The 13,733-nt window shown below is 32.5% G+C and overlaps 1 protein-coding gene across 1 annotated transcript in view; it reads right to left on the reverse strand.

The window, feature by feature from the left end:
* Positions 1-379: 379 nt before the first annotated feature.
* LOC149774191 (uncharacterized) overlaps positions 380-13,733 on the reverse strand; it is a 243,074-nt gene continuing 229,720 nt past the window's right edge. The window contains exons 36-38 of the mRNA XM_089945702.1: positions 13,649-13,696; positions 8,568-8,677; positions 380-3,468 (exon numbers count right to left, since the gene is read on the reverse strand). Of these exons, the coding sequence (XP_089801828.1) occupies positions 3,463-3,468; positions 8,568-8,677; positions 13,649-13,696 (164 nt within the window). The 3' untranslated portion in view covers positions 380-3,462. The remainder of the gene's footprint in view (positions 3,469-8,567; positions 8,678-13,648; positions 13,697-13,733) is intronic.

A 13,733-nucleotide genomic window follows, 5' to 3' on the forward strand; every position in this document is an offset into this window, starting at 1 on the left:
AGTTTACAAAATATGTTGGTGTTGCTTCTTTACTGTTACTTAAGTTTGTGACCTTAGAATCGTAACAGATATATAAAAGATATAGCATATATTTGTCACAAAACCTAATCTTATACATCACGTCAATTACTTGGGATTAAAATATCCTAATATTTGAGCCCAAACAGTTTTACCCGTTTTTGTAGAATAAACAACTCAACAATTATTATTTTATTGAATGAAAGAATAAGATGTTAAAGTGTTGCAGTTTTATAATTTTGTCAGTGTAAATGATTTCAACATAAAGAGAAGCAACATGAAGATCAATGCTAAACGCAGTGTTCATAGCAGCTAAACTATTAGTATTTTAAAGGGGAAAAACATAACATTGAGTTAGATGCCGGTTTATAGATTTTATTACATTCAAAACTAATCCTACACCTTGATAAGATGAGAAATAAGGATATAACCACACAATTCAAAAAGCATATATGTTTCCCAAAATCATCATTAGATAAGAATCAAGTTTGTAAAAAAAAATCATGTTATTCACACTATTATGGTCTCAAACAATATCTAGATTTTATACAACGTAATTGTCTCAGACAATATACAGACTTTAGGTACAACAAAATGATCTTTCATAACAGAATGATCTTGAAAAATATAATGATATTGATATCATGATATACCTGTCAGTTTTGTCACTCGAGAAAGATCCAGAAAGTTACTGCCATTTCTTGGAGCTAGAGAAATGGTAGTTCATTTTTATTTTGTATCGCCATATTATCAAACGAGGCTGGAACTATATGGACAACATTTAGAAGACGCTTATATTCACGTAATTTGGTTTAAGATATAAAAAGAATTTCATGTTGATAAGATTGAAATGATAAGCCATTTCTGTGCTTTTTTAAGCATAGGGATTTTTTTAACTTAAAAGTGATAAGTATAAATTATAAGTATTATTACGATAGTGATTTCATCTTCATTGCTAGATCACGTTTTACTATTTGCTTTAGACAGTCTAGACCATGGCTTCGCGTGTCATCCTGTTCCGACTTTGGTGACCGAGATATCACGACATGACTCATTTTCTTTGATAATCAAACATAAATATAAACAGAAAATGTCTGCAATATCTGATCTTCAGTGTTTTTGACAAATGACGGTTGTAAACATCATTCTTTTTAGCGACTGTTCGAGTCAGTGTTCACATATACTTTCAATTGTTACTGGTGCTTTATTATATGTCTATTTTAGGAAAATGATTTAAAAGTACAAGGGTGGTGCTTCATGTGTTCTTTGTCATAGGTAATAATACATACCTCAATAAATCATGGACAACACAGGGAAAATGCAGAAGAAGCTCTTTTCTAGATTCTTGTACAAATAAGCTTTTTCTTGCAGTTGCGTTTCAAATAGTCGAAAGTGATAGCAGGGTGGAGAAGTTTAATTTAAGCCTCTGGCAAAAACTCATTAATAACAGGTCAATGCAATCTTCATTGAAAACTATATATATTCTAAGCTTTGTTGCAATTTCTTCCATAATTATTATGTAGCGAATACAAATTAGAAACATATTGCTATCAAAATATAGAAATGAAATTGACAATAAAATGAAATAGATTACCGTATGTGTTTCTCTGTGTCTGTCTCTCGCACTATATATATATATATATATATATATATATATATATATATATATATATATATATATATATATATATATATATATATATATATATATATATATATATAGTTCATATTAAAGATCATTGTGTTATCTGTACAGCTAGTAACATAGGCTAGTGCATAACACCTATGTCATACAAATCAACGAAGGCTGCTAATTTTAAACTATGACGCATGAGTATTATGTCTTGTATGCATTAAGTTAATTTAGAAGTCTGTGTTTGTTAAACACATTACCCGCCGATTCTCTTAGTTGACCTCTATCATTAAGTCTTTTTCTCCAAGTTAGGTCCTTGAGCATAAAAAACGCTCAGAGGCAAAGGTCAGTGGTGCATATACATTTGACTTTCCATTTCCATTGGTCGGATAAATGTATGCCTCCGAACAATGACATAATGGCTAAGTCATTTTAGATTCAGGACCAGTGTCAGTGTATACATTTCCTGCTCAGTTTCTCAACAATTTCAAATTTATGATCTTGAAGCTAAGTCGCATTCATAAATTAGAAGACATAGCATATGGTTTGTCCCTTGCACATTCATATGCTGCTTTGTAAATTTGGTTACAAAGGAGAGACCGCTCATTTTTAAATGTCAATCTAAGTGATATTATGGGTTGACCTTCCAGTTGAATATTCGTAATCGGCATGGTCCTGTTTAGAACTATGTATTGCTGTGTGTACTTCATGCGTGCACAATATGGCTTTATCTCTCTCACACAAAATATGCACAGTGCATGCACTTTGTTGTGCATGTTTATTTGTTGTAACAATCCCCAATAACAGTTCCAATGAAAGTTTAAAGTGGACAGGTCATGTCAGGCGATCTACACACTACAAGAAGAAAAGTACATTTACTTTATATGACACACTCAGACAATTTAAATAAAATCGCCCTTATAAATTCAAATAACAAAGAAAATACGAACTTAGATGTAATTAATAATATATATTTCATTACTGTTCTAATCTACACCGATTCTATAATATTAGGTATTCAAAACATTTGTCTTGGTTTGGTTGGGTGATGTATGGCATATCAACACAAGTAGGTTATTTACAACGATTGCAGTAAAGTACCTTGACCTAGGACACATTACTGTAGCTGACACAGGCTGGTCCCATTTAGGATTCGAGCCCATACCATTTTGGTCTTGCTTCCACTGCTCTAACCACTAAGCCACCCAGGCTTCCTCAAACATGTCTACTCAACAACATGTGGTCCTGGTTGACATTTTCATTCCACCACTTCCAAGTTATGTTGTACCACAGTCTGCTAGCTTAGATCAAAACCAACTATCCATCTTTTATCTTTTGTACTCATTTTATTTCCAATAGTGCATATTAGTTGGTCTGTCCCATCTCTCATTATCATTATCCACGTGGGCCTATGGCGAAAATCCTCACTGCGCATGCATAAAATGTTGTAAACGAATGATAAGCATGACAACTGAGCACATAAATAATTTTGCAACTAATATTACTGATATTTCTGGCTAATTTGATGTACTTCTATTCAGTGTCTGTACAGATGCAAAAAACATCAACATCTCTTCCCATTGCTACGAATTTGTTGTTTACATAATGTTGGGTTATGCAGTCATTACCTATATTACAAGGACTCAACTCATAAGCTGTCTTCATGAACATTACATTCATGAACATTACAACTTTCTTATCAAATTCATGCAAAAAGGTGATCAAATCAAATAACTGTCAATCTAAATGTCATTCGTACAATGCTATTTTAGAAGAATTTCATTTCGATGATTTGTGTGGTCTTGTGGAAGCTAATCCTGAAAGAATAAAAATGAGAAATTATAAATATCACTCACTGTTTGTCAGACATTTACTACAATAAATAGCAGCAGTGGAATAGAATTTTACACTTTCACCTCAAATCAAGAGGCTTCATTTGTGTCTTAAGTGCAAGGAAAGCACTGTTTTGTAACCGTAGATATGAAAAAACCCACAAAGCTGATTAATTGTGTGGATACATTTTTCCTTACAGTTAGAGAGACCTTGACCCAAGAACTCGGTGCACCTACATCGATATGGTAAGTCATTATCCAAGGTACAAGGCACATTTGTAACACTCGATTCAGTATGTGAAAACCATTTTGCATCTATTAGTTACAATGACTTTCTTTGTTATACCTCTTGACTAGCCTATCTTGTGCTGAAAAATGGCGTTAAATCCTATAACAACAAAAACCTCTTGATTTCAAAATCGATAACATTCTCCTTTAGCATAAGTGTAAGCAGTATGCAAAGACTGGTTACTGTAGATCATGGAGTACTTGAGTATATGTGCAGGAATGAAACTGGCTATTGACAGATGGATGGCTGGACCATATAACATAACATGTTCTGCCTTAAGGCGGGCATATAAACAGCTAAGTTACCCATTCCATTGTGTGTGTGTGTGTGTGTGTGTGTGTGTGTGTGTGTGTGAGAGAGAGAGAGAGAAAGAGAGAGAGAGAGATGTTGAGTATCCAGCTCTGCTCAAAGTTTACATGACATAATTTTATATGGGGACTATAAATCTTTCAGTACAGGTATAACTTGATAAAAGAAAAAGATTTAGTCATTCACGTGGACCTAAGATTAACAGATCCAGGTTTTATGCATAGTGGTGTGATAATTTGAGTGTATTTCTATAACATAATTACTATTATGTGCATACAAACTCCCACAAAATCCCCATAACTGAACATTTATCATTATATACCGCTTATGTGTTATAGCTAAGCATAGTTCCTTGATCATTTCATACTGAAGGTAATTAGTATACCTCTTTCATTCATTACCATTTTACTCATTAATATAAGCACATTTCAACCTTCAAAGTATTAATGTCACGCAAAAATATTTCATAGGCAAGAAGTTATATTAGATTGCCATGGAAAATTATAAGTGTATTCATATTTTTTACTTCTTGCGAGACAATACAAAACATTCAAAATGAAATCGAAATATATGATATCCAATTATTTGAGTTCTCCCAGCTAACACGTATTGTTTTCACAATGTTGCTGTAAGGTTGTGATATGGTTACATGGGTTTATAACGTTCTAGCAATGATGCTCAAGCATTACACATGAACATAACTTTAATAATCCTCTGGTCTAAAAAATATATACAAAATTATACACGGCACCTATGTGTATAGATCATAAAAGCATGTACAATCAATAGTGACATTTTTACAAATATAATAGGTGACTTTTTATAACGTTGTACCAATGTTGTGTTTGACATCAATGTTTTGTAAATGTTTTCATTTTTATGTTATAAACAAATAACTGTATCTAGATTAATATTTTTATTGGAAAATATTTTATTCCTTGGATTCTTTGATTACAGATATGGCGTGCAATCATAGTTTTCAATTGTTTACGAATATATAAACTGAAGTTTGTAGCTTGTCCTGTACAGGCAAAATAACATTTTTGTCTGAGACGATGAATTATCTATTTTCAATCACCATGGTATGCACATTAATTAATTAATCTATTGTTCGCATTTTATGTTGCAGAAATTAACTTTGTTATTGTCAGATATTATCTTTTGACTAATTGTTTCATCTTGAGGGTTGACATATTGATGCACATGTAAACACGATGCCATGACGCGGTGCCATTTGCAAACATAAACTATGTACAATATATAATAATACAAAGCTTCGAGTTAATGTGTGTTTAATTGCAGATGCGCTTAGCTCAAGAACATAATATTTATTGTTCCTAACCAAATAATATTTACAAAATCAGGTATATAAATTACTACATTTAAAGATATTAATTTTTGGACAGAAGGACACGTGCTGATATGCATAGATGTAAAATAAGAAATGCACATTAAAAGGTAATTAAATTTTGATAATTACAGACATGAATGAACCATATAATTTTGATATTATTTTCTATTATTATTATGATGCTGATTGTAAACAATGTAATACTGGTATTGTTTCAGTGATAATTATGTATATGAGGTTTTGGTAATCAATAAACACAGCAATCATAAATAATATATATCAACTATACGGTGAATTGCTAAATTATAACATGGACAATTTAGGGCTAGAAGAAATTGCTTAGGTGGGGATTGTTATGGGTATGGGTCAAAATGCATGATTGCGGGATATATACAAAGTTCTATCGAAGTGCGTGGAATATTGAACAAAATGTGTAAATGGTTGCGCATTATTTGTGCAAGCCCTGTCGTTATTCTTTGTTAAATTTCTTCTATATTCCAAATTGATAATAATGACGAATAAGTTTAAACTAATCATAGATTTTAAAGTAGACGTTAAATTAGCCTCGTTACAAACTTTTTCCAGCTTGATTACACTAATTAACTTGACTTCTAAATATGTAAGCCATGCTGAGACGATATGACGGCGTTCAAATATTAAAATTACTTTTCAATTTGCAGGAGCAGAAGACACATATTGACTTGATGTGGAGGACACTGAATTTGATTTCTGAACCTAAACAAATCCAGAAAATCAACACAAAATAAAGTGATGGTAAAATATATGTTGAATTGTTTTCTTTTCTCGTACCCACTTGTTTCTTCTTAAATAAGCATCCTTACCATTTGTGTGTGAATTTGAACTTACTGTAGAAATTATCATGCATCACTACCTTTCAAGTTCTCAAATTAGCACAATGGTTGCGTGATTTTTGCACTCGAGTGCCCTTGCATTGTATATTTACTCATTGTATTATGGCCAAATTACTGGTGATGTTTAGTTTGTTCCAAATAAACATTTTGCAGATCTATCATCCAATATGGTGACAATGGCAGCCTCCTTGAAAATCTTGCTATCTCTACTGCTTTGAGATGGATAGTAATGTTGAAATTATTATAATGTTTGATTGACCTTTTGGACTTTGTTGCCAGTGGTGGGGCATATGGGTTTCAGAAACAGATCCAGCTTTCATTCTTCACTCTCAATATAGGTAGACTGTTGTCAGAATGTTGTAGGAATGTTACTTTGTGACGTTCAGCAACAACGTTGTAGCACATGTTAGCAAGTTCACCAAATCACGTTCCCACAACATTATCTAACAATGTTACCCCAACCTTAGTTCAATGTTGTAGCAACTTTAAATTCTTAGCCGGGATGTGGACAGTCTTATTAAGGAAGACTGAGACGTTAATGTCTTTGGGCGAGGGTAAATATATTTGTTGGCATGTGTTAGTATGTGTGTGCTATTATTACATCCCTTCTGACATATTCTAAGTATGTTTTTTTTTTCACCAATGTTATATTTTAATCAATATTGAAATTAATGGGATGTTAAGAGCAAATGCCCAGTTTTTATGTCATTTTTAGTGCAAAAGTACATTTGTGTTATCGTTTCAAGATTAACAGTTAAGGTTCATGTGTCTATGACAATAATTTCTGGAAGGTTTTTCTGGGGTACCTAAGAGGAAATTTGTAAATATTTTAACTTATAATCACACAATAACTTAAACTTTAATACATTTTCATAAATTATGTTTACATAGGAATAAAATGTAGTGGATCTTGCACTAATACCAAATGCACTTCTTTTATCGTTATTTTCGTTGGATAGGTGCTGGCATAGAGGTCAGTTTTCATTCAATCAGGTGGTTTTGCACTAATCAGCATCTATCCCCATTCCCGTCTCTCTCTGAGATGAGCAACGAATATTGGTCTTCTCCAGTGCTTCTTTCATGTTTTGTATACAATTACACTTTTTGTGATTATACTACATATTCTAATATAGCAGTTTCATCTATTATAATCATCACGGATCAAAGTTGTTTAAATTTGATTGCAGAACCTCTGTTTGATATAGACTGTAAGAGATGTTGATTTATTCATGTCCGACTTGTTCATCTGTTCTGATACGCCAGTTTGTTTATATTTGCGTGCATGGGAACAAGCAATCATTTAGAATGAATGAAAGCGACCTGGACAAAAATATCTTTGGTTATATGTGTAAATGTTGGATGTCTCCTCACAAATTATTTAAGCAGACTATGAATGAGACCTGCCTTCGAAGGTAATTTTACATATTAAACTGCCATATTTAATCAAGCATAAATCATTAGCACTCGGATTAATATATTTAGTTAGTATTATGAAAGCCTCTTGTAATTATATTGTCTTGAACATTAACGACAAAATGGTCATGTTCAGCGGTAAAATGTTCATTTGTATCTACTTAAATGAATTCTGGTATTATTAGTTCCCTTTGGTACACGCTCAGTTTTCATCTCGCTTGAATAAATAAGCCAATCGCAGCAGCTAATCAAGGTCACCATGAATCTTATATAGTGAGTTGTATCGTTTATTCAGGTTTATTAAATAAATTCAATGAAATAGGCACCATAAATTCCCAAGGAGCAAAGAGTCCAAGTGACTCCATGGGTACAACAGTGAGGACTTTTCAAATGAAGCTATTCCATTACATATAGAGATAATTATATGGGTATTATTACGCGGGCTTCAAGATATTACAGTTATATTATTAACATGTAAAGGTAATAGAAAAATACATTGGAGTCTATATAATGTCCATCGATATGGCTATGTATTTTGGCAAATAGAAGTGTTGTTGAATGTTATATAAATGTATCATTATGAAAGAAAGCGTATCCTTTAACAGATATATGATAATGTTTTTGGCACGTTGCCATGTTTATGATACTTTTACGACCTAAATTCTCAGAAATATCCTAAATATACAGATTTTCAATATTTGAGAAGTATCTGAACAAACTAAGCTAATAATAAAATGTACTGAAGCGAATTAGTTCATAGACAAAGGAAATGATATAATATGGTATAATATTATTAATTTTAAAATAATGTAACAGCAAACACATAAAGTATTGTCCAAATAATACAAACCACATCTTCTTGAGGAAGATATTTTGAGCTCTCTTTGGACTTTTCAGCAAGCTTCGAGTAGGTCATGGTCTTTTTCAACAAGATATCCTCAGAAGGATAACCCTGTTTACCTGAATAGAGGAATATATGCATTAAGGTAAAAAGAAACTGACATTATCAAATGAATCAAGAATCTTCTTTGGCTTTTATATGATTAAATCTGTTTTATGTAATATTTAATTTTTATTGAATGTAAATCATTTCATACAGTTATACACTGAAAGAAGAACGAGTGTGTACACAAAGGTTTAGAACCAGTCCAACAGCTTGGCACAAAGTTTAATTAAATGACCTTAAATGTCGTTATTACGTGGAGATGGGGACAAATTTCATCCTTTTGAATATCAATTATGATGGCCAAAATATAGGATTTTTGACCAGCATCTATATAGTCTAACTCGACCTTAGTCATAACAGTATCTCCTTTTTCAATGTTACAGGTTAAATAAGTCATTTTATTTAAAACACTGAACTTAACTAGACCTAGTATAAAATGAACATTGTTTATGATATCCAGGCATGGGTGTTCCATTTTGTGTTATGTTTCTACCACTGAGAACACAGATTATTATAACAGTAATAAATTTCAACAATAAACGAGCCGTTTAATCACTAAAGCTATTTTCACCCCAAAGCTGATCCTTCTGTGTTTAATGTTTTACAGTCTTACACCCCTCTATCTCTACAACAAATAAAGCTCTGCAAAACATGAGAACTGTAAATTCACAAAAAACCAGAACAGAACAAAATTGAAGTTATTCCATAAATGTAACATGAACAAAATCATCACTTATACTACTGTAATGATGAGGAAAGTGCAGCATGAAAGGATTGTCTCCAAAATACTCACGATGAAAACTTCTATAAATGATTAAAAACAGAGCGTAGAGAATATGGGCAGCAATTTGTTCATTTTGTGCCTAAAATTCAGCAATTAACCCATCTAGCATAAATGTGCATCTGTACTGGAATTGTGACCCTTTGCATGTAACATGAAATCAACCACTCCTGACACCACTGTAATTGTATAGGAACAAACAAACAAGATGAAGTAAGGATGTATCTTCATAACAAATTCATCCCAATTAAAATGGCTTAAAATGAATCAGTGATGGGCATATGATGGCTGTATGATTTAAAATCAAGTGACCAAATTAGTTGCACTTAGTCATAGAACTGATAAACATCTCAACCATTGTATGAGAAAGGAAAACTGAAAACAATGAAACATATAATATAAGCATCAATTATTCCCCAAAACTATGTATTCCATGGATTTAAATTCAGTGGCTTGAAACCATTAGATATAAATTGAGCTTAGGATAGTCACCATTCTCTTTAGAAATTAATTTAATTGTACATCACTTGTGCCAATATATAATATTAATGATGTCAAAAGTCTGCATGAAATGGAGATATCTAAAATTTCATATTTTATTCAGTTTCACATAAGTGACATGGGTTCTTAAACCTAAGCACGGAATGTGGATTTGTTTTTTAAAAAATAAGAAATTGTTTCATTCAGATCACATATGTAGCTTATGAACTTATCATATATCAATTTGAGGCAGGTATGAACATATTGTATGTCAATTTGAGGCCGATACGAACAATTCATGTTTCACTTTGAGGCAGGTACGAACTTATGATATATCACTTTGAGGCAGGTACGAACATATTGTATATCAATTTTGAGGCAGGTACGAACATATTGTATATCACTTTGAGGCAGTATGAACATATTGTATATCACTTTGAGGCAGGTATGAACGTATTGTATATCACTTTGAGGCAGGTACGAACTTATCATATATCACTTTGAGGCAGGTATGAGCATATTGTATATCAATTTTTAGGCAGGTATGAACATATTGTATATCACTTTGAGGCAGGTATGAACATATTGTATATCACTTTGAGGCAGGTACGAACTTATCATATATCACTTTGAGGCAGGTATGAACTTATGTGTCACTTTGAGGAAGGTACGAACTTATCATATATCAATTTGAGGCATGTATTCAGATGAAATGTTGAGGACCAGCTAAATGCATATTTACATATGCATGAAGAAAACAAAATGGCTTGATTGCAACACTGCTCAAAGGAACTAAGTAGATATGGACACATATACTAATACTGGAACAGCTGTTATAATTTGCTACAGCATTGGTAGAAATAAGATTTATCAACTGGTTCTTGCGGGCTATTTGAAGGACATATAAGGTGGAATTTACCTGTGATTTACATCAATGTGTAAAGCTAAATTGCATGTTTCATATGAAAAGGTTCCAACTGATCAAGAAATATAAGGTATCAAAGATAATGTTTATGCTACGATCGTATGAAAATTACTAACATGTAAAAAATATTTGAGACAAATACAAGGATCAGCAGATCAAATGAGATATTGCACATATTAAATAAGAAATATTTTACTTAGATAATAAGTATAAACTGGATAAGTACGCAGACGTAATTAGTGTGATGCAGAGAATGGAAGATTCCAGTTTATATACATTAAATGATTTGATTACATGTTGCTTATGTCAGATAATTTCTCTTATTAAATGATCCATCATATGTACTATTATGAAAGGTATAAACAAGTGGTGCATGACAGCATCACATCATAGTTCAATACTTTTAAATCCAGTTACAACCAAAGTGAGTCTCGTGTGCAAAGCAAAAATGTTAAATAACTCTGAAAATAAAACACAACAAAGTTTTGTTCTTTATCTGTTTTTCTTGTGTTTAAATTTCTAATATTTGTGATAATTCCCCCTAACAAGATGTGACAGTGGAAAGGTTGAGGTGCCCTGGACTCACTGTCTTATGTAATTACAGACAGTATATAATATGTGTAGACATTTAACAGTTTGAGAGAAAGATAAGACCAAGGACTTTTGCTTAGAAGTCTCCTTCTCGATCATGGCTTAGAAAGATAATTTAATATATGCCAATTATTAAAATATGTGACTTCTGAACATTCTTTCATAATAAAGATATAGAAAACGACCTTGCATAAAGAAAGACATACAAAAATATGTAAAAATGGCAGAACTTTATACTGTCATCAATACTTTACATGATCATCACCATATTTTTATATGTACAAACCCAATGAAAACGAGCATGTTTCTCATATGCTAGAGCAAAACTTCTAGCACATTTGAAAACAGAATCATAAAACAAGGTTTCCACAAAAAAAACCATAAACATAATTTATGCAATTTACCCAAACACACTGAGTGCACAGCTATATTGCTTCCAGACAAACATAACATTGCAGTGTATATGTGGATGACGCTTGAGGCAAACGTGATATATTCCTTACACGCTCTTTACATTGAAGAAATGATTGTTTTTTAATAATAGCATGCATTCAGTTGCATTTCTTCTTGACATTTAAATGTAGAATAATTGTTTTGTATTTATGTAAGATCTGTTAGCTAAGTCAACATCGAATTTGTATGTGACATGTATTCACCTAGTATGTATAGTATAGTCACCTATACATTTCGAGCATTTGTCGACAGCAATCGATGGTGAAAGGTTGGATTATAAAGTAGATTTGTTTTCATTGGTCAGGTTGATTTGGTATTGCATTTGAAGATAAAGTTTAGTTTAAAAGGTCTCCAACTAATCCTCATTTTTAATTTAATTAAAAGCTATTAGTAACTGATAGCTTGATATGTACCACTGGGAATAATATCTGGACAATTATTGACCATAGCCTGTAGATTGTTTACTGACCATAGCCTGTAGACCGTTTATTGGCCATAGTCTGTAGATTGTACATTGACCATAACCTGTATATTGTTTATTGACCATAGCCTGTAGATTGCTTATTGACCATTGCCTGTATATTGTTTATTGACCATTGCTTGTAGATTGTTTATTGACCATAGCCTGTAGACTGTTTACTGACCATTGCCTGTAGATTGTTTATTGACCATAGCCTGTAGATTGTTTACTGACCATTGCCTGTAGATTGTTTATTGACCATAGCCTGTAGATTGTTTATTGACCATAGTCTGTAGAATGTTTATTGACCATAGCCTGTAGATTGTTTATTGACCATAGCCTGTAGATTGTTTATTGACCATAGTCTGTAGAATGTTTATTGACCATAGCCTGTAGACTGTTTATTGACCATAGCCTGTAGATTGTTTATTGACCATAGCCTGTAGATTGTTTATTGACCATAGCCTGTATATTGTTTATTGACCATAGCCTGTAGATTGTTTATTGACCATAGCCTGTAGATTGTTTATTGACCATAGCCTGTAGACTGTTTACTGACCATAGCCTGTAGATTGTTTATTGACCATAGCCTGTAGATTGTTTATTGACCATAGCCTGTAGATTGTTTATTAACCATAGTCTGTAGATTGCTTAGAGATAAAGCCTCGTACTAATATAATCATCTGTTTTATATTGTTGCTTAATCTCTTTTGTATCCTTTTTCTATGCCCTATGATGTGTTTGTCCCTTTCCTTTATTCTAAATTACATTTGGCCAAGGATGCAAAAGCAAAATATGAATTACACCTCCTATGACCAAAGTGGTTAGAGCGCCTGCCTCGGATGCAGGAGATCCCGGTATCGAACCCCGGCCGAGTTATCCAAAAGACTTATAAAAATGCTACTAACATCTGCCTAGTTAGGTGTTCAGCACTAACAGGAGAGTTTTAGGATTGGTCGGCCTGGTGCCAGGATAATGTGGCTGGTGGTACATGATGTTGCATGCCTTTTGCATGATACCCCAGTACTAGACACAGCTGTAATCTGTCACACTATAGACGTCATAGGGATATAACATAAAATTGTTAAAACGACATTACAAATCCACATCACACACATACACACTCACACGCAAAGTATAAAGTGATAAGAGTCCAAATATATTCTTACGTTATGAGCAAGTTCTTTGGCTTTGGTTTTATTTAAGTAACAAACTAAACAGACTTCAGATGTCATTAATAAAACTACCTACATTTTAAACAAGACAACAAATGGAAAATGCAAAATATCAGATACCTTCTTGTTTCTCCTGTGGTTCATCGATTTGTTGTTTGGGATTTTCTTCTGAAATTGAATAGATCTGCACATAAACCTGTTCTAA

The sequence above is a fragment of the Sinohyriopsis cumingii genome, unplaced genomic scaffold, assembly GCF_028554795.1.
Source record: "Sinohyriopsis cumingii isolate HCF-2022 unplaced genomic scaffold, ASM2855479v2 utg000400l, whole genome shotgun sequence".
Classification (NCBI taxonomy): Eukaryota; Metazoa; Mollusca; class Bivalvia; order Unionida; family Unionidae; genus Sinohyriopsis; species Sinohyriopsis cumingii.